Here is a 20,223-nt window from a genome sequence, read left to right on the forward strand (position 1 = left end):
AAGTATACAAATTGCTTATTTAATGCATTGCGTTTTCGCAAATCGCACTTTTTAGGTGTCTAATAATCGCACTTATTTCAGACCAGGTTCTGTTTGGCGATTTGGCCCAGAACTCACTTTGGTCAAGTGCACACATGGTTAATTTCAGCACAGGTGCCCTCATTTTCACTCAGAAACACCCCTACATAAACCCCAACATCATTAAGGACACCTGTGAGGGTTTGAGACATGGAGATTTTGCAGAGTGGTTTGGAGTTGCTTATTTGTGATGTGGCCCATTTGGAGGAGCTGCGCAGGATTGAGGAAGCTGCGCGCCAGATCCAGGTAGCCCCCCGACTACTGCGTACCCCACGTATGTATCGTGCTCGGCTGTACCTGGACTCCCTCTCGGATCAACAGGTTGTGGACTTATATGAGCAGGTGATAGATGATTTGGACCCTTTTGGGGGAGGCAACTATGCAGTGTCTGGGCTGCACAAATTAATGTGTGCCCTCTACTATTTGGCCACAGGCTCCACTCAGTCTGTGACCTCATGGTCCTTGGGGGTATCACAGCCCACTTTCTCTAAGCATTTTACTCAAGTGTTACTTGCTTTAAAGAAGTTGTGGCGGACATACATCAGATTCCCCAGTTCTGAGTTGGAGTGGCAGGACCACAAGTTGGCTTTCTATAGACTCTCAGCATTCCCTCACGTGCTGGGAGCTATAGACTGCACACACATTGGGATTAGGGCACCGCACGTGCGGGGCCACGTCTACGACAATAGGCGTGGGCGGCACTCCCTGAACGTGCAGGTTGTTTCCAATGCTCACCTCAAAATCCTGAGTGTTGTTGCAGGCTTTCCTGGGAACTGCCATGACGCCTATATTCTGAGACACTCAGCCCTCTGGAACCGATTTACCGACCACCAAATGCCAGAGGGCTGGCTACTAGGTAAGTACCTTTTTACATATTACCCTGTCTGTCCTTATTTGTACCAGCTCTAATGTGTGTGTTTTCTGTTTCACAAGCATATTGTTCTTCTACCAGTGTCTCCTGTTTGCAAAAAACACATACCTTACCATATAAGGCAATCACTTCCTATCTGTGTTTTAGGTGACTCAGGATATGGGTGTGTTTCCTGGCTCATGACACCTTTGCGCTCCCTAGAGGGCCCTGCACAGCACCGGTATAATGAAGCCCATATTGCAACCCGCAATGTGGTGGAGCGCACATTTGGCGTTTTGAAGAGTAGATTCCGGTGTTTGGACCGGTCATCGGGTACGCTGCTTTACCACCATGCAAAAGTAGTGATGATTGTCCAGGCTTGCTGCATGTTGCACAACATAGCCCTGTCCCAACCTGCCTATGTGGAGGAGGAACATGCAGCAGTCGTGCAGGAAGCCCAACCTACCACACCTCGGGTAGCGAGGGGTACGCAGAGGGGGAATCTGGTGCGCACACACATCATCAGCCGTTACTTTTCTGGTAAGCACATGTGCCCTGTATTCCAAAATGTACCTTTGCTGTAAGTGTACTCATAAACAAATTATTTACCAATACCATCTGTTTCCACCCACATTTAGCCTAATACACAGAGCCCAACGGATGCAGCTGGTGGTGCTGACCTATCCCTTGCTGGTATCAAGCTTGTAAGTACATTTGATACATGTATGAATGAAGTTTGCTGTAAAACATGGTTCACTGGTGTTGTGGAACTACACGTGCCAGCATGCCCTGACACACTATAACCATTATTGTCCAAACCATGAGTGTCAGAGCTTGCTGGAATATGTAGTTCCACAACCTTTGACGGGCCAGGAGTTACCCAACACTACTTTACAGCAATCCCATTGTCATATACCATTACACTATGTCATAATTCACACAACAATTGGTTCATAAATAATACACTGACAAAATGGTATGCGGTTAGACATTTTTACTGCAGTATACTATGTCAGAAGCAATCTGCATTTTTGTCAGTAAAACATTAAAACTGTCGGGGGATGTAACAAGATGTATTGCATATTAGATGCAAATTACAAAAGTAACAAAAATATGACCTATCTTCTCCCACCATCAGGCCACCCTACACCACTTCTTGAACCTGCACCCAGGCCACCACGGGTCCTAATACTCCGACGGGGTGGGGAAGTGGGGGAGCCACTTATTGGGGTACTAGATACACTACTCAGTGTAGATGCTGCTGCACCTATGACATTGCCTTCCATCTGCTGTAGCTGGGCCTGCATACCTATTAAGGCATTGGTCTGCGCTGTGCATGATTGGCTTAGTGCAGCTATACTTTGCGCAAGGCTGCCAATATGGCTACTCTGTTCCCTTACAGCAGAAGTTAGATTTGCAAAACGGGTGTCAATGCTATTAGCAATGCGCATATGAGTACCTACACCTACCCGTACACTACGTGCAATTTTTGAATAATTGAAGAAACGTGTCACGCATGTACCCCTGGATGTTACCTATTTGCAGGCTTTGGGAGGCCATAAATTCTATTTGTTTCTCCTTGAAATTGACCAAGGAGTTAGCTACTTGGGAAGCAGAAGCTGCTGTATGGGGTGTGTTTGTGGGTGTGGGTGGGTTGGGAGACACCCCACTTGGGGGAAGATCACTCTGGGCCTTATTTTGGTTCACTCTTTCTGACAAAATCCTTCTTAGATGGACAAAACCATGTGCACTGCAGGGGTACAGATGTAAAATGTGCAGAGAGAATTAGATTTGGGTTAATTATTTTGTTTCTGTGAAGGGAAAATACTGGCTGCTTTATTTTTACACTGCAATATAGATCTCACTTTGAAGTAAAACCCCACCCAAATCTAATTATATCTGCACAAGTTACATCTGCCCCACCTGCAGTGCACATGGTTTTGCCCATCTAAGAAGGATTTTGTCAGAAAAAGTGAACTAAAATAAGGCCCTCTGTGATGAGGTCTGTATTTCCTCCTCTGCCGCAAAGGTCTCCACGGGTTCAAGAATGATGTCCATTTCGTCCAACACCATCATCGAACGAATCTGTTTGATGTGTTCCTAGTTGTATAGTACCTGTGGATACAGATGAGGAGGTAAGTACTGATGCATATATACAGTAGGCCAGACTCTCTTCAGTACTGTTTTAGAAAGGGCTTGAGATGCTGGACGCACATACCTAGGGGTCTTATGTACTTACACATGTACCCCGATACATCATGTAACATGGACATTAATAATAAGTCAGATGCCTAGGTCAGATTACATTCATTTCCGTTGCAATGTAGCAGCAGGAGATGAATGTAGTGTGACATATTGTGGATGTGACATGGGTGTGTGTACTGTATGTGTAATGGCGTGTTTTTTGTTCATTTACCTGCTTCCACAGATTCTGCAGCAACGGGCCTTCTTTTCTGTGATGCGTGAGCACTTCGGGACGGACAATCTGTGAAAGGAAAGATGGGCAGCCATTATGTACCTTGCAATGGATAAGCATTTACGGCAAACATGCATTGAAATGACATTAATGGACAATACTTTCTTTGGTTAAGGACTACATTATTTAGTCCCCACATTATTTGACATCTTTTTTTTACCAGATTATTTTGTTAGAGTATTATTAAAATATTGGACACATTACAACTGTTGGATAATCTGTGGTATGTAGCCATGGCAGCTAAACCACCAGTACACCTATGTGTTTTTGGCCACATACATGTTAGGCTGCTAGAAAAATCAATATCAGCAGTTGTGGAACTACAAGGCCCAGCATTATGAGCAATTTGAAAGTAGGAGCAGGCAATTTATTGTGCATGACCTTGCTGGGCTATGTAGTTCCACAGCAGCACTTTACTTAGCATAACAATTCAAGTGAACATTACAGTTTGAAAACATTTGCATGTATGTTTAAGATTGCATGTGGTCACACTTACCAGCTCTGGATGGCGTTTGGGGCCTATCGGTATCCGCGACGTGCATGCCAGGCAGGACCTCAGGGGGTATGATTCTTTTGAGCTTGACCTCATAGGACGTGTAGCAGACAGTGGTGGGGCTTTCTCCGCCAGTCTTGGTGGCCTCCTCCAACTCCATGGCCATTTTACTTTTCAGCTGCCTTTTGATGTCATTGAATCTCTTCTTGACATTTCTGACCAGGCGCTTGTGCTGACTTACAGCGTTCACCGTCTGGGTGATGTCCTTCCACATAGCCCTTTTCCGCTGTGCTGTGGTCTTGTGGTGTGTTTTCCCAAGTAACCGGTCAAACACAGGCATGATAGCCCGGACAAGCGCAGCATTTTCCTCGTAGGAGAATCTGACCTTTCGGCCACTTTTTGTGCGGCCAGCTTCTACCTCCTCCTCCTCCTCATTTTCTACTCCAGCCATGTACCCCTCCTCCTCCATGCCAGTGTCTTCCTCCTCCACACCTCCATCTTCCTCCACCTCTGACATGTGGCCCTCCTGCAGCTGCTGTGGGGTATGGTCAAGGTCTTGGCTATAGGATGAGGATGCCAGCGGATCCTCCACCTCCTCCTGCTGGGGCTGGACGCCCAGGGCCTGGTCTGGGGCTGGCCTTGCTGTGGCCATGCTGCCTGCCACACTGCTGGCTCTCCCACTTGGCTGGCTGCTGCCACTGCTCCCTCTGCCACTTCTCACTCTGCCACTGCTCCCTCTGCCACTCCTCACTCTGCCACTGCTCCCTCTGCCACTCCTCACTCTGCCACCAACACCTCTTCATCTACTCACACTGCCACTGCTCCTCTCCATGCTTCTTACTTCCTATCAAAGAGTGAAATGGCGCCAGTGCCGCTTTATATAGGGGGTGTGATGCATAATGGAGTGGACAGAGGTGGGCCAATAGGTTGGGGGGTTCTTAGTCATGCGGAGACAGTTTTGTAAATTGCACTCCGGTTGGTCCAAAACTCGCACATGACCGGCGTAATAAATCACACTTTTTTGTGACTTAAATTCGCACCACTTCGCCGTAAATCGCACCACTTCGCACTTTTCAAACTCCAAAGCGCATCCCATTAAAAATGCGAATTATTACAAAAAAATGCGATTTGAAAAAGGGCAAATAGCGGCGATGTGGTGCGATATAAAAACATGCGCATTTATCTCAATCCATAGAATGTCACCCTTTATGTCTATCCCAAGTATTTTTAAATAGCTCCCCTGTCTTAGTCTCTACCACCTCTGATGGGAGGCTATTCCACTTATCCTCTACCCTTTCTGTGAGTTATTGTTCCTCAAATTTCCCTTCAACCGACCTCCCCCCAGTTTGAGCACATCCTCATGTTCTAGTACTTCTGCTCTGTTGAAAAATATCTCCCTCCTGTACCTTTTTAAAAACCTGTGGTTTCTATCATGTCCCCCCTTTGCCTTCTCTGCTCCAAACTATACATACTGTAACAGGATGTATGGTGAGGTACTAGAGCCAGATTTCCATATAATACTGTATATGAGCTGAAGACTTCGTATGGACATTATATACAGGTGCATTAGTATTTACTGCTGGAAATTTGGTGAGTTTTGATCGGAGATGAGTGGAATAGGTGGGCAGGTGAGGCCTTATTGCTGACATTCTGAATGTCAACATTCAGATCTTGCTGACATTCTGGTGATATTAGGACATGTTCATACTGCTTTACGTATACTATTCTTTACAAAAGTTATGTTTATGCAGTGGGAGTGTCCAATTAATGTTTATTTACATCGAGATATTCCAAGTAATGACTCCTCCACGCCCCTCATGCAGAATCAAATTACCAACAAGACACATAGAAATCTGCCTAGGGCCTCTGTTGCCCATGCACAACTGGTGATTATAATAAATGAAAAGCTCATATAAACCTCCATGGAAGTAATGTACTCATCACGTGGAGGTGACACCACCACCAGACTCACCTTCCTGCTCCACTTTTTTCTTACATGCAGCTGAGATCTGTACTATATAATACTTGATGTATATTTAAGTGTTAGATCTAGTTGGTGGATAATTGTACAGATTTTATGACTAGTATTTGAAATGTAGGTAAGTAATCATAACAGCAACAAAAAAACAAGCTATGATCACAATGGAAATATTTAAAAGCTTCCTATAAATAGCAAGGTTCATGCAAAATAACTGTCACCACTTATCACTACTTAAGGTTGAAGTTGGTGTTAGGTGCTCTAACCTATGGGCTCCATCTCACAAACATATCAACAAAAGGTTCCTCTGGTACCTTCCCAGGCAATGTCTGCCGAACATGAGCGGTCAATAGCCATCTGTGGGTTCTGCTAGAGGAGTGAAGAGACCACTGATACAACCACTTCAACACATCAGTCCCTGTTCCTGCATGTGTGAACGGGTGAATATTAAACTAAATATTAAAATAAAAATAGCGGCAATAAGAGTTTACAATTATTGGGTCAAAATCTGGATACATTTGCCCCTAAATACTTTACCCTTGTTAGGTTGTACAGTCAAACAAAATGTCAGTATCCTATTGTAAAACCTTAGTGCCTGAACCTGTTATATGTCATTTATAACATTGATTGTGTTTGTGTTTAGGGTTTTCATCATTTTGAAAAGAAAACCAGGAATTCTATAATTGGAATTTGATTAGGTAATAAAATAGTAGTTAATTTTACTGGTTACTGGTGGAGAACATCATCATCATCATCATTGCCATCGTCATCATCATCATTTTTTATTTCTGCCAGTCATAACAAAGGCACATGTAAGTCATGTGGCTACAGGTGTGGACTTGTCTTTGTATGTGTTTCGTAGTTAAATATAAGTGATGATAGCTGCATGGTTTGAATGCCCTTTCTCTTCTTATTCCAACCAATTGGCGATGCATAAGTCAGACCATGGTTGCCAGGCATGCCTGGCTACAATGTCCCTGGGCCTTGACCTCTAGGGTCCTGGGAGTTCAAGGCATAACCACACTATCATAATGCATCAATCCCACCCTCCCTATCATGTGCCAATGAACATAGCTATGCCTCTCTCTGGGGCCAACAGTCCATAAATACTAGGCTTGCATGTAACTGGATGGCTCTGGCCAGTTCCTTCCTATTGAAGTACTGTAGGCCTGTGTTTGTTTGTGGGCATGCTAATACAGATTTATGCCAGGGTTGCCGACCCTCCCGGAATTTCCGGATCGCGGCATTAAAATGCCGCAATCCTCGGGTCTCAGAGGAGGGGGCGGAGCTAAAATGACACAATCGTGTCATTTTAGCCCCGCCTCCTCCACGGAGATCCCTTAATTAGCTGGTTTAACATCATGGGGCGGGGCCGGAGAGGACAATAATAAAGTCGGCAACCCTGATTTATGCTAAGCCAGGAAGTATGCCCAAATCAGCCTCACCCTCTAAGAGAGCAGAAAGTATAAAGAAGTTTATAAACCAATATTAAAAATCAAAAAATATTTGTACAGAAAATGGATGGTTGAAAGGATTTAAAAATACTTTTATTTTTTTGTCCCAACCATTTTGCTTTACTCTCCCACTATTCCCCTTTACTATCTGATGTGTGCCAATTTAACACATGGTAGAAACAGGTGAAAGCCGGTAACAAAAGTTATAAAAGTAAGCAAGTCATCTGCTGCTTGAAATTACACTTATAGGTAAATGTTTATTTTTAAAATCAAATACTTTAAGCTCACATACAGTATAATACACTCCAAGGCCTGACATACCAGGTGATCAACCATAGAGGTCTACTGTCTAGTTATAGTAATAGCTTGTATGAAGAATACACTCCAAGGCCTGGCATGCCAGGTGATCAACCAATAGAGGTCTACGGTCTAGTCATAGTAATAGCTTGTATGAAGAATACACTCCAAGGCCTGACATACCAGGTGATCAACCAATAGAGGTCTACTCTCCAGTCATAGTAATAGCTTGCATAAAGAATACACTCCAAGGCCTGACATACCAGGTGATCAACCAATAGAGGTCTACTGTCTAGTTATAGTAATAGCTTGCATAAAGAATACACTCCAAGGCCTGACATACCAGGTGATCAACCATAGAGGTCTACTGTCTAGTTATAGTAATAGCTTGCATAAAGAATACACTCCAAGGCCTGACATACCAGGTGATCAACCATAGAGGTCTACTGTCTAGTTATAGTAATAGCTTGCATAAAGAATACACTCCAAGGCCTGACATACCAGGGGATCAACCATAGAGGTCTACTGTCCAGTCATAGTAATAGCTTGCATAAAGAATAAACTCCAAGGCCTGACATACCAGGTGATCAACCAACAGAGGTCTTCTGTCCAGTCATAGTAATAGCTTGTATGAAGAATAAACAGTTCATAAGCTAAATATACAAATACCCCACTCAAAAATAAATGATGAATAAAAGTCACTAATCAGACTTCTTTTTATTTGAGACTTGGGAAACGGTCATTAGGTCGACACCATTAAGGTCGTCATACATTGGATTGACCACTGAAGGTCGACAGGCCTTATGTTGACACAGACATGCCTAAGGTTGGTGGGGTCAAAAGGCAACACAAGCATTAGGCCGACATGGGAAAGGTCGACAGTCAAAAGGTGGACATGTTTTTTTTTAGCCGACATGTGCCGACAGGCAGTATTTCACACCCTACCATCCACTGGGGTGTGGAGGGAGAATATAATAGTATGCCGAACGCAGAGAGGCACCTTGCCTGAAGCATGGCGAGGGGACATGGTGCACCGATACGGTGTCCATGTCAACTGTGTCAACATTCGGGTAAAATTACACATGAAAAACCTATGCTGACATTTTGACTGTCGACCTTCCCCATGTTGACCTAATGCGTGTGTGTCTAACTTGTCCTTTTGCCTCTGTTGACATAAGTCCTGTGGACCTTCGGTGTGTCGACCCAATGTATGTGGACCCTAGTTTGGTTGACCCAATGACCCATACCCCCATATTTAGGCCTGAGCATGAGTTGGGCATATAAGTAACAGGCTTCGTAAAACTTGTTGACAAAGCCAACATGACATCTCAAAATTTTAATGAAAATTAATGAAAATAAATGATACTGCCATAGAAAATTTGTCACTGCTGCCAAATTAATTAATCTTGTAATATAAAATGATATAACATAAAAAGATCATAAACAACGAAACAATTTGCATGTAGTCCTAACTTCTCCCACCCAAGGCCTATCCCTATCCTTCCACTCCTGCAGGCTAAGCCTAATATGCCACACACACACACACACGCAGCCAATACTAGCCTCTCCCACCCCCACAGCCTAATCCCAGGGTTGCCGACCCTCTCGGAATGGCCGGGAGGATCCAGAAAATCGGGTCTTCCTCCCGGCCCCCCGGAAAGGTGGGCAACCCTCCCAGATTCCTCCCATGCCACCCCCCGATTGCGGCGTCTTCCCCCATACCTTTGGATTTAAATGCATCAATCCGTGGATCTCAGAGGAGGGGGTGGAGCTAAAATGTCCACAATCGCGCCATTTTAGCCCCGTCTCCTCCACGGAGATCCATGAATTGGGGTTTCTTAACATCCTGGGGGCGGAGCCTAATGATGTAAAGCTCAAGCCCCGCCCCCGAACTGCAGCTGGAAGTCTCCTCTCCGGGCTTCTCCCGGAGAGGAGACAGACAAAGGCCCTTATTCTGATCTGTGCGGATATTCCCGCATTCTTACGGAGCGGTCCGCACGCCACGGTGTTTTGCCGCATGCGGCCGTCGTCCGTAGAAACGCCCACGTGTCCTCCGCATTCGGACGGACTCACTCTTTAAGAACAGGGCGTGTTTACGGACGACATACAAACCATGCGTGTGCGGGAGAAACACTCCGATTCTGCACGGTATTACCGAGTATTACAGAGTATGCTCGGAAATACCGCATCCAAACGGGAGGCAAGCGGTGCTACCGCCCGTAAGCGGAGTATTTACGCCAAAAAACTCACTATGAAGTATCTTCTGCAATACATCACATGACCCACTTATTCAATTACCTATCCTCATAAAAAACAGCTTATTTGGAATTGGAATCAATTAGATTCCAATATATCCTTACAAGCATGCCTAACACATGCATTGCACACATTAACCCTTACAGCAATGTAAGTGCAATGGTTTGTATTACACCCTGGGTAAAAGGTTATAAACAATCTACACATATACTATTTAAAGTGCAAATAAAACCAACAACTGTGAACTTGCATAAAGATTTTATTTACAAACACCATTAACATATAAAAATAAAAATGTCAAATAATAATTTAAAGCAGGAGATCACGGATGTCCTGCAGGTCTGCTTGAAGGAGCCGCAAATGGTGCTCCGCTCGCAGGACGGCCCCACGCACCCCCTCATCTGCCGGTGTGGTGTCATCTGTGGGCATGTCAAAGGGGCAAAAATTAGTCATGTTATTCATGCATACATTTCACATACTGCGACATAAATTGCACAAATGCTAGGTGACATGTGTGTATATATATATATATCTATCTATGTAGAGAGATAGAGACACACATAGATAAATAGATATGACACATACATATATACATACATGCTAACTTATTTACTACATACTGTCTTTTTTGGCCTCTACCCTTTACTCTGCAGAAGACATAACAGTCATATTGTTTCTTCTCAGTCACAACCCACCCATGACTAACCAATGACAAGCATGTCATGGCCTCCGTCAATAAGAACTTGTCACAATCTGCTCAGTCTAAGTTCAGTGATGGTTCGTGGCATGGGAGTTATGCAAATGTCAGGAATGCACAGTACACATCCTCAAAATCATAATTCTGTCTAAACCAACCTACAATTCTGTGAGGGCAAAAAAACAATCTGAACTACAGGGGGTGTTTAGGTAGAGGAGGCTCCTGGGACACTGGCAACTTGTGACTCCATTCCAAGGTAGGCCGGCCCATACTCCATTTATAGCATACATCCTATAGTTTAGAAATAACATTCACCAACAATATAGATTCCACTATTTGATGGGTCATAATCAACACTTGCAGCAGGTGAATTTAATCCACAAATGATCCACTCATCCCTTTACTCCAGGATCCTGTTTAACTACAACGGTTATGTGGCAGTCAAAATGGAGCTCCAACCCATCCCACAAACCTGTGTAATTCAGAGGTGTCCTGGATGAAAGGGATGCCTTGGACACCCCATCTAAGCCGTACCTGTATCTGTAGCTACCCACTTTGGGGTCTATATGAATAGTATGGGCCAAAAATTTGTTATCACCAGTGCTACATAACAAATACCAGTACAACTACTTCATGAATGATGCATTATGTTAACATACCGATCTGCTGGTACTCCGGGGCCTGGCACGCCTCCTCCCCCTCGTCATCAGACTCCTCCGGGGCAACCGTGGCCTCCTCAGCCCCCTCCTCCGGCACCTCCTCTGCCACAATAACCTCCTCCTCCAACTCCTCCTCCACCTCCTCCTCCACCTCCACCTCCTCCTCCTCCTCCTCCTCCTCCACCACCACCACCACCTCCTCCTCCACCTCCTCCTCCGCCACCAACACCTCCTCCTCCGCAACCAACTCCGCTTCCACATCCTCCTCCACCACCTCCTCACGCACCTCCTCCTCCTCCACCACCATCTCCTCCTCCTCCACTTCCTCCTCCTCCACCCTTGCCGCCACCTCCTCCTCCGGGTCTTGGGCCTCCTCCTGGCCCAGGGCTGCCTCCGCCTCTTCACGGGCCTGTCGGGCTCGGGCTCGTGCTGTGTGGTAGAAAAAAACATCATGGTCAATGTCGGGTCATTGGGGCACATGTATTAATCCATAACAATACATACATGGAAGGGTGATAATGATGGCAAACGATGCAGGAAAGTAGCTCCTTACTGTTAATGGATTCCAAATTGTGACATGTAAATTATTATGTGATTGTTAGTAATTTGTTCACACATTACAACCCAGGCATTTATCAATGTGTAACACATATTAGATCTGGCACATTGTATGCATCAGAATCCTCAATGCTATGGCATTACATATAAAAGCCACATGACTGCATGTTAACCAGGAAGAAGCACACATAACAGTCTATGGACTTTTAAACCCATGGACACCCACTTATATAAACAATAAAATGTGTTTCATGATATGCTATGTTGTAAGTGCGAAATTTCATAGCTAAAATACTCACAATCAGCAATTTCGCTCCTGAGTTGATGGAGCAGCTGGGGCTGGCGCCTGCGGAGGTCCGACCACCGCCTCTCAAGCTGCCCGAGGGACCTCCGCACCCGAGTGCGGGCGTAAATTCGGCGCCCTGCCGCAGCATAGGCCCTTCGCTTATGGCGGTTTGTGATAAACGGCCCCGCACGGCCCAGCCTTGTCTCCATGACGGAGACAAGAACCCTCAGCTCCGCATGTGTGAAGGGTTCTGCCCTTCGTGTCTCCGCCATGTTGACAATGGCATCTATCAACCAATCAGGTGGTGGCATTGGTTGATCACAGTTATTTGTGTTAATAACTTTATTGTTCATCTTTACATGAACAGCGTCTCTGCGCCAACACAAATGGTGACAAATTCGCATGCCTTCAAAACAGTAGTGTTGATGTATGGCAATGAACAAATCTGATATATATAAAACACAGTGTGTATGCACTTAGCAAATCCAATGACGCCTCGCTCCGCCAAGCAACGCGTGCTATAGCTTAGCAACGCATAGCTGTACTTAGCATTATTTACTCTATGCATCTATGTGTATGCGTACATTTATGTGTAAAAGACACATACACACACTTGCAGGTATCCTGAGACCAGCATTATACACCAGCCCTGCCTGCCTGCCTGCCTGGCTGCCTGCTCCTTGAAATGTTGAAACATGTGAATGAATTCTAATATCATATATATAGATATATATATATATATATATATATATATCTGCAAACAAATCAGACATCAACACATGAAAAAATCCCCAACACATTACAGAATAAATCAATGTACTCACCAGTCATCAGGGATAGTATCAACTACAATAATGAAGATATAACAAACACATAAGATCCCTTGAACAAGGTATAATAATTAGCACCTATATTTAACTTCCCCCAAAACTAAGCACATATGATAAATATCTCCTATTTCTTTGCCATTAGGAGGGCAGGCTGGCTAATTTTCGTGTTGTAACACTGACAACTAACACACTGTACTTATTTGAAGAGGTGATTTTTACAATAATTGGTGTGTTCTGTCAACTCGATAACATGTACCTGAAGTATCTTTGCGCCACAGAGTCCCGCAGCTGGTATCCCCTCCGGCATTCAGGGGCGCGGGATGGGCGCATGGGCGGATCTTGCGGCTCAGATGGTACCTCCCACTCATCAAAGGGTATCTCACGCCGCACAGCAATGTTGTGGAAAAATATACACAGGCCCACGATCCTCGACACCATTTCAGGCGCATATTGTAAGTCACCACCAGTGCGGTGGAGCACTCTAAATCGACCTTTTAAAAGGCCAATTGAGCGCTCCACCACTTGCCTGGTGGCAACATGCGCCCGATTGAATGCCTCCTGTGGGCCCGGTGCTGGGTAGCTGTACGGCGTAAGTAGCCAGGGCGTACATGGGTAACCGGAGTCACCCAGAACCCACGCATCACGGCCTTCCAGCTCTTGGAGTCTTTGCCATATCCCGGTTTGTCGGATGACATGAGAGTCATGGGCACTTCCGGGAAACTTCGAGTTGAAGGCGAGAATCTCCATGGATGGGCCACATACCACCATCACGTTCAGTGAGTGGAACAATTTGCGGTTCCTATATATCTTCTCACTTCGAGATGGAGGCACAAATGGTACATGGGTGCCATCCACAGCCCCTATCACATTAGGGAAGCCAGCAATTTGATGGAAGGCCTGCTGGCTTCTGCGCAGGGTCTCGGTGGCAAATGTCATGGCCATGAAGTGCCCCTTGCGCCTGAACATGGCCGACGTCACACGCCTCAGGATTCGGCAGAAGGCCGGCTGAGATATTCCAGCAAGTACTGCCACTACTTGTTGGAATGATCCTGAGGCGCAGAAATGCAACACCGCCAGCAGCTGTGTGTGAGGCGGAATTGCTGTCGTGATCCCGTGTAGAGGTTCCAGATCGCTCTGAATTAAGGTGAGCAGATCCAGAATTACATGTGGCGGTAACCGGTACCTAGTAAGTACCTCATCATCGGGCATAGCAAACAGAGTCACCCGTGTGCGATAGATTCTAGCACGTCCTGGCCTCCTTGGCCGACGAGTGGGGAGAGCCGCAAGTGCCCTTAGCCTCCTCTCCATGTAGCGCATAATAGCTTCAGCAACCTATAAAGAAATGAACATAAATACTGATGCACCTATGCACATAATGGGCATATCCCACTACAAATAGATTTGTAGCCTTCAATACGTACAATAGATGGCCGCCCCGTGAAATCCCGCAGATCCATTTGACTCTCTAATGATGACACAATAATATGAACTCAATACACACCGTCCAAAACACACAGATAAAGGTGTCAGCATTTTTTGCCGACATCATGTACTATGACACATTTCATCTATTGCTGGGACATGTTGTCCTGCAATAGATGAACCCACACAGGTTTAAGACCTGTGAGTGAAATAGTGAACATGTGACATGTTGCAATAATGATACACCCACTTTGCTGGCCCAACAATCTGTAGTCAGTGAGGCAATGGTGCATACATTCATACACTTACATTGTTAATGGATATCATATCTACAAGGAGCATGGAAGAGCTTACCTTAGACCCTGACAAGTCCAGATCTGGAGACAAATGATTCTAGCAGGAAGTCACTATTTATAGGGCTCTCACATGTGTGGTCTATAACAGTAGAGATGAGTATTGCATGACTTGTGGCCTGGATTCTCTAAGGGATTGGGCTACTTTTAGCTTGCACTAAAACGCCACAATACCACAGTAGTCATGAATCAAATGTCATGTCATGCTAGCAAATAGCATGTGTATTGTGCAATAGTCACAGGTGTATCAGAAGATTCTATGCAATGTTAGCATTGGTGACCAGTATTTCATGTCGAACTTTCGCCAGGTTTTACACAATGGAATTTCAGCCACCGTATGCGGCGCGAAAAAACAGCGACGTACGCACACGCACGGAACGCAGCTGCCGCTGATGTCCGCCAAACAGGATACACAAACAGTATATAAAGGTGTATTAGAAGGTGACAATGTTGTTGCTAACATGTCTGGATCACAACCAGAGGTGGACCCAGTGCTGCAGCAACTATTTGACCAGATGGACTCCAGCACCACCTATGTGCCACTGCACATGCGGCCAGTGGGTAATGAGGAGGCTGCTGGCCCTTCTACAGCAGGGGAACCTGCACCTGACCATTCTACAGCAGGGCAACCTACACCTGGCCCTTCTGCAGCAGGCCAACCTGCAGCTGGCTCATATGCACCATCAGCAGAATTGTTTGGAACACAACCGGGGACTTCACAAGGTAGTACCATGGCCAGCACTTCAAGTGCAGCGACACGTGACAGGGGGCGTGGCCAAGGACGTGGCAAGGGGAGAGCCAGGGCAACAGAGGAACCAACTACAAGAAATAAGGCATATGAAGCACAGGAGCTTGCCATCCTGGTTCCCCGAGCACGTGATTGGATTGAGTGTCCATCGGAGAAGCTGACACACACACGCAGATGGAAGATTTGGGAACAGATAACGGCAGAGATTAATGAAGTAGCGCCACAAGTTCGTGAGACGGACCATGTGAAGAAGAGGCAAGTTGTTTTGTGATACATGTGGCCAGTAATAGCCAAGTAATGATTGAATTGATGCTTAGATGCATTTAGCAAATGGGCCGTGAGGTTGTTACGATACACATACATTATTGCCATGTTATTTCGTTGAGAGTTAGAGTAGGGTGATTGTGAATGTGTATTGTAACGGTTGATATCATAGTTGCATGTAATATTATATATGGGACATTAATCACATGTTGTAATATGTAGCACAGAGCAATGGCTGCAACAGCTAACATTGGGAGTGACATGTATTAATATGTCAACTTACATTGCAGGTGGCAGGACTTCAAAACCAACCTGAAGAGGAAGATGACCAAGCGGTGGGAACACAGCCAGACATCTGGGGCCGGGCCCATGCCATCAGGGCTAGAGCTCACCCCCCTGGAGGTGATGGCCGAGAGCTGTATATCAGTTGAGGAGATCAGGGGGGTGAGCACGATGGATAGCGAGGCCCCAGCTGAAGTGTTTGCGTCTTTTCTGGAAGGTAAATATTGGTCATGCCATAAACTTGTGCAAGTAATTATCGTAGAATGTCTCCTAATTGGGTTTATCTTTTCCCACAGACACCCCACCGCTTGGTGACGACTCTGCTCAGGAGGTGGAGGAGTCCGTGCCACCTGGCCCCAGAGGTAGGCCTGTGCAGCAGCAGGCATCGGCCCAAGCCGATTTGGCCGCCTTGGCCCAGGTGCTTGGGGACATCAACCAGCAGGGAGACTTGGCATCAGAACGGGTGCGTAGGACCGAGGAGATCCTGGCGAGCTTGGTCAGCACCCAGCAGTCCATGGCTGCGAGCATGCAGGCCATGGCTGAGTCACATCAGGCCATGGCTGCAAGTGCTCAGGTGCTGGCCGAGCAAGCCACCCGCCAAAATGATCTCCTCCTCCACCATAATGAGCTTATGGTGGAGCTGGTTACCAGCAACAGGGTCCTAATGTCATCCGTTTCTGGTGCATTACCACCGGCAACACTCCCTGCTGGCAGGAGGGGTAGACCAGCCAACCCCTCCACATCATCTGCTCCCCCTGCCCCAGCATCTGGCCGTCCACGAAGAGCTGCTGCACAGGCCAAGGAGCCTACCAAGGCCAAACGTGGTCGGAAATGAACTTGTGGCTGCATTAATCTCCGCCGTTATGTGTTCCCAAATCTTCCATTGTGCTGTGTGTGTCAGCTTCTTGTGTCCAATCACGTGCTGAGGGTAACCAGATGAGCCCTTGCTTCATATGTCCTTTGTGGTTCCCCTGTTGCCCTCTTTTGCCTGCCATTACTGTCAGCTGTACTTGAAGTGATGGCCATGGTACTATCTTGTGAAGTCCCCGGTTGTGTTCCAAATGATTCTGCTGATGGTGCATATGAGCCAGCTGCAGGTTGGCCTGCTGCAGAAGGGCCAGGTGTAGGGTGCCCTGCTGTTGAATGGTCAGGTGCAGCTTGCCCTGCTGTAGAAGGGCCAGCAGCCTCCTCATTTCCCACTGGCTGCATGTGCAGTGGCACATAGGAGGTGCTGGAGTCCATCTGTGTGCAATTATATTTGTTTTGTATTATTATTTATTTTGCTGCATTCCTGCCATGTTGTTTATTGTTTGTATGTATTATTTTATGGTCATTGCATCACACTGGCATTGACTGTGACATGAATATAAATAAATGTGTTTACTTTACCCAAAATGTGTGGTTTCATGAGTACATGTCAAATACACATGTGTATTGATAGTATTAATATTCTGTCATGTCCATTGTTAGCAGTTTGAAAGTGTCTGACAAGTACAGCATATGTGGGGGACTAGTAAGGTTTCCTTGAAGCAGCAATGGTTTCAATTAAAGCACTGACAAGCGGCCTATTAGTGAGTAATGAGTAAAGGAGTAGATTCTATTGGGTTCAGGTGTTAATGGTTGTAGTCATTAGGCGTACGTTCGCCTACCGCATGAACGAGTGGTGTCCGCAAAGCAATAGTACACTTGTGGACACCGCACATTTCTGCCCTTTTTGATCGCGTGCATTCGGAGTGGTTTCCGAATGTACGCCCCCCAACATAAGTGTACTCCCCCGTGTCCGCCCATGTTTCCGCCCCGTTTTGCCCACTTTGAAACTACGCCCATGTGTCATTCCGCATGACGCCCATAATACGCCCCTATTTCCCGAATGATAGCGGTGAACAGTTCTGGACGGGATTTGGCCGAACTGGTACCGAGTCAAGGCGTGGCACATGCGCGTTGCGTTCTCCACGCATGCGCAGACGCCGTAAAGACGCGATCCGAAAGTATGCGGTAAAGTCCGCGTCAATCAGAATAAGGGCCAAAGTCGGCAACCCTGCCTAATCCTAACCCTAGCCGTCCACTCCTGCAGACTAAGCCTAACATGTCTCCCCCTCACACACACACGCAGCCTAACACTAACCTCTCCCACCCCCACAGCCTAAGCCTAACCCTAGCTCCTAACCTTAACCCCAGGGCCAGTACTTAGCTTCGGAAACCGCTGGAAATTTGACTGTTGGGATCCCGCTATCTTTATTCTGATTGTCAGGATCCCGCCCACGTCCCCATGCAAGAATGTCTACATTATTTTAAAAATATACTGTATATCCTGGTAAAAACAACACTATTCATTGTAGCCGCAATACATGTGAGCAATATGGGGGAGATGTATCAACCCTTGGTGAGAGATAAAGTGGAGAGAGATAAACTGACCAATTTCAACCACAGCCTTTAAAATGACAATGATCTGATGGTACATTATCTCTCTACAAGGTTTGATACATCTCCACGTATTTATGAAACATAAGAATATTGAAGAGAAAAGTAAATAAAATAAATATAAGGTGACATTTTTGACTCAACAATGGTTATAACTGTCCTGCCTTCCACCTATATCATCTAAATGGGATTATCCTCTCAGACACAAATTAGCTCTGCAGGACTTCCATTGAATAATACATGCAATGGGTTAGTGCGTGCTGAGTTTGGCACAGGCATGGTATTTTCACAAGCAAATGATTAATTACAGATACAGTATTTCATAGAGTCACCAAGCTCACAGCAGACAGGATATTGTTAAATAAACAGAAAGAATAAAGGAAATGTTGGACAACTGGCAACAGAAGCACATCTCCCAGGGTGAAAAAGGAATGTGCACGGCAGATTATGTTCTGGAGAAGCAGTACTAGGCAAAGGAAGGATTTATCTCGGATTAGATATTTATGTGAAATGTACATGACCTGTGTACTCATGCATGGAATGATCACTAAAGCAGAGAATAGTACATACTTTTTTTTATGTTTTAGCAGGTGCAGAACATGCAACACAACTGCCTGCCAACATACGGTGGTTTAAGAAAGCTTGGAGAGGGATAAAGTGGAGAAAGATAAAATGCTATCTACAGCTAACACAAATGACAGTTGATTGGTTGGTACTTTACCTCTCTCCCATGGTAATTTAAAAAAAATTGAACTCACCTCGGTCACATTTCCAACATTGACTAATTTCTTAGATTGTGCCACAAACCCCAGCACTCCGGTATCCAAAGGAAAAACAATTTCAGAGTCTGGTGGCACCAAGCATTCCTCCATGTTGGAATCTTTATGGACATTAAAGAGCCTGGTAGCCAACTCGGCAGTCCCGTTCCTCATTCGGTACATGAACAAACTCATACGATCCGCTTGAATAATAAAGGACATCCTCTTGAGTACATTGAACACGCATCTTTCCACATTGAGGTTCTCTTGAAAACCTCGAATCAAATCGAAGACTATCTCGCTCTGCTCCACGCTACTTAGGTCATGGTATGTGCTGAAATCCACATTGGTCTTGTTGGAGCTCAAAAGCTCATATATAATACCAGGTCGAAATTTCTGGTCATAGTAGTTTTTGGCAACTGTAGGGTTGGAGTCTAAAAATTTCTCCACTGCCTCTGCTGTCAGAGCACTCATGATGAGTACTTACACGTTCCTTCCCAGGAATGCCTCTGAATCCAATGGAGCTCAAAGCATTAAAGTAGTACGAAAAATATATATAATAAGAAAATAGAATATTATAGAAACCCAGGGAAATTCAGCAATCCCCTGGGTATTTCTCCTTCAGGGGGACAGGAGGAGATTTCCAGTTCATGCCATCTCCCTGCTCTGAGCTGTAAGCCTGCTTTGGCAGTATACGCGTAAGATGATTCTTAGCAAGGCCAGCATTATTCCACTAATAGTGAAGGTGAAATGGGGATTACCCTGATCATTTTAAATGGTCACATGATATATCTGTAATCCTGTAACCAATCATATTAAAGGCTGAAGGCCATTGCCAGTGATACACAATAAACTGCAATTGGCAGATTAAAAGAGCGTAGGAAGACAACATGTTCATAAGGAACAACCGATCACAAATTCAAACGATGCCACACTTGCTGTTGGCCACTATATGTATTCTTTAATGATTATCTTGATGCAAGCATGGGTTCTCCACCTGAGCCACTAATTGTGCATGTGCAGGCCCTTTAAGGAACTTATTCTCGTGGAATGCACCTATTGT

The 20,223-nt window shown here is 45.5% G+C and overlaps 1 protein-coding gene across 1 annotated transcript in view; it reads right to left on the minus strand.

Moving 5' to 3' along the window:
* PDE6A (phosphodiesterase 6A) overlaps positions 1-19,771 on the minus strand; it is a 133,017-nt gene extending 113,246 nt beyond the window's left edge. Inside the window, exon 1 of the mRNA XM_083179634.1 lies at positions 19,161-19,771. Within this exon, the coding sequence (XP_083035760.1) occupies positions 19,161-19,634 (474 nt within the window). The 5' untranslated portion in view covers positions 19,635-19,771. The remainder of the gene's footprint in view (positions 1-19,160) is intronic.
* Between the last annotated feature and the right edge of the window lie 452 nt (positions 19,772-20,223).

Source organism: Crinia signifera, chromosome 4 (assembly GCF_055691185.1).
Source record: "Crinia signifera chromosome 4, ASM5569118v1, whole genome shotgun sequence".
Taxonomy (NCBI): Eukaryota; Metazoa; Chordata; class Amphibia; order Anura; family Myobatrachidae; genus Crinia; species Crinia signifera.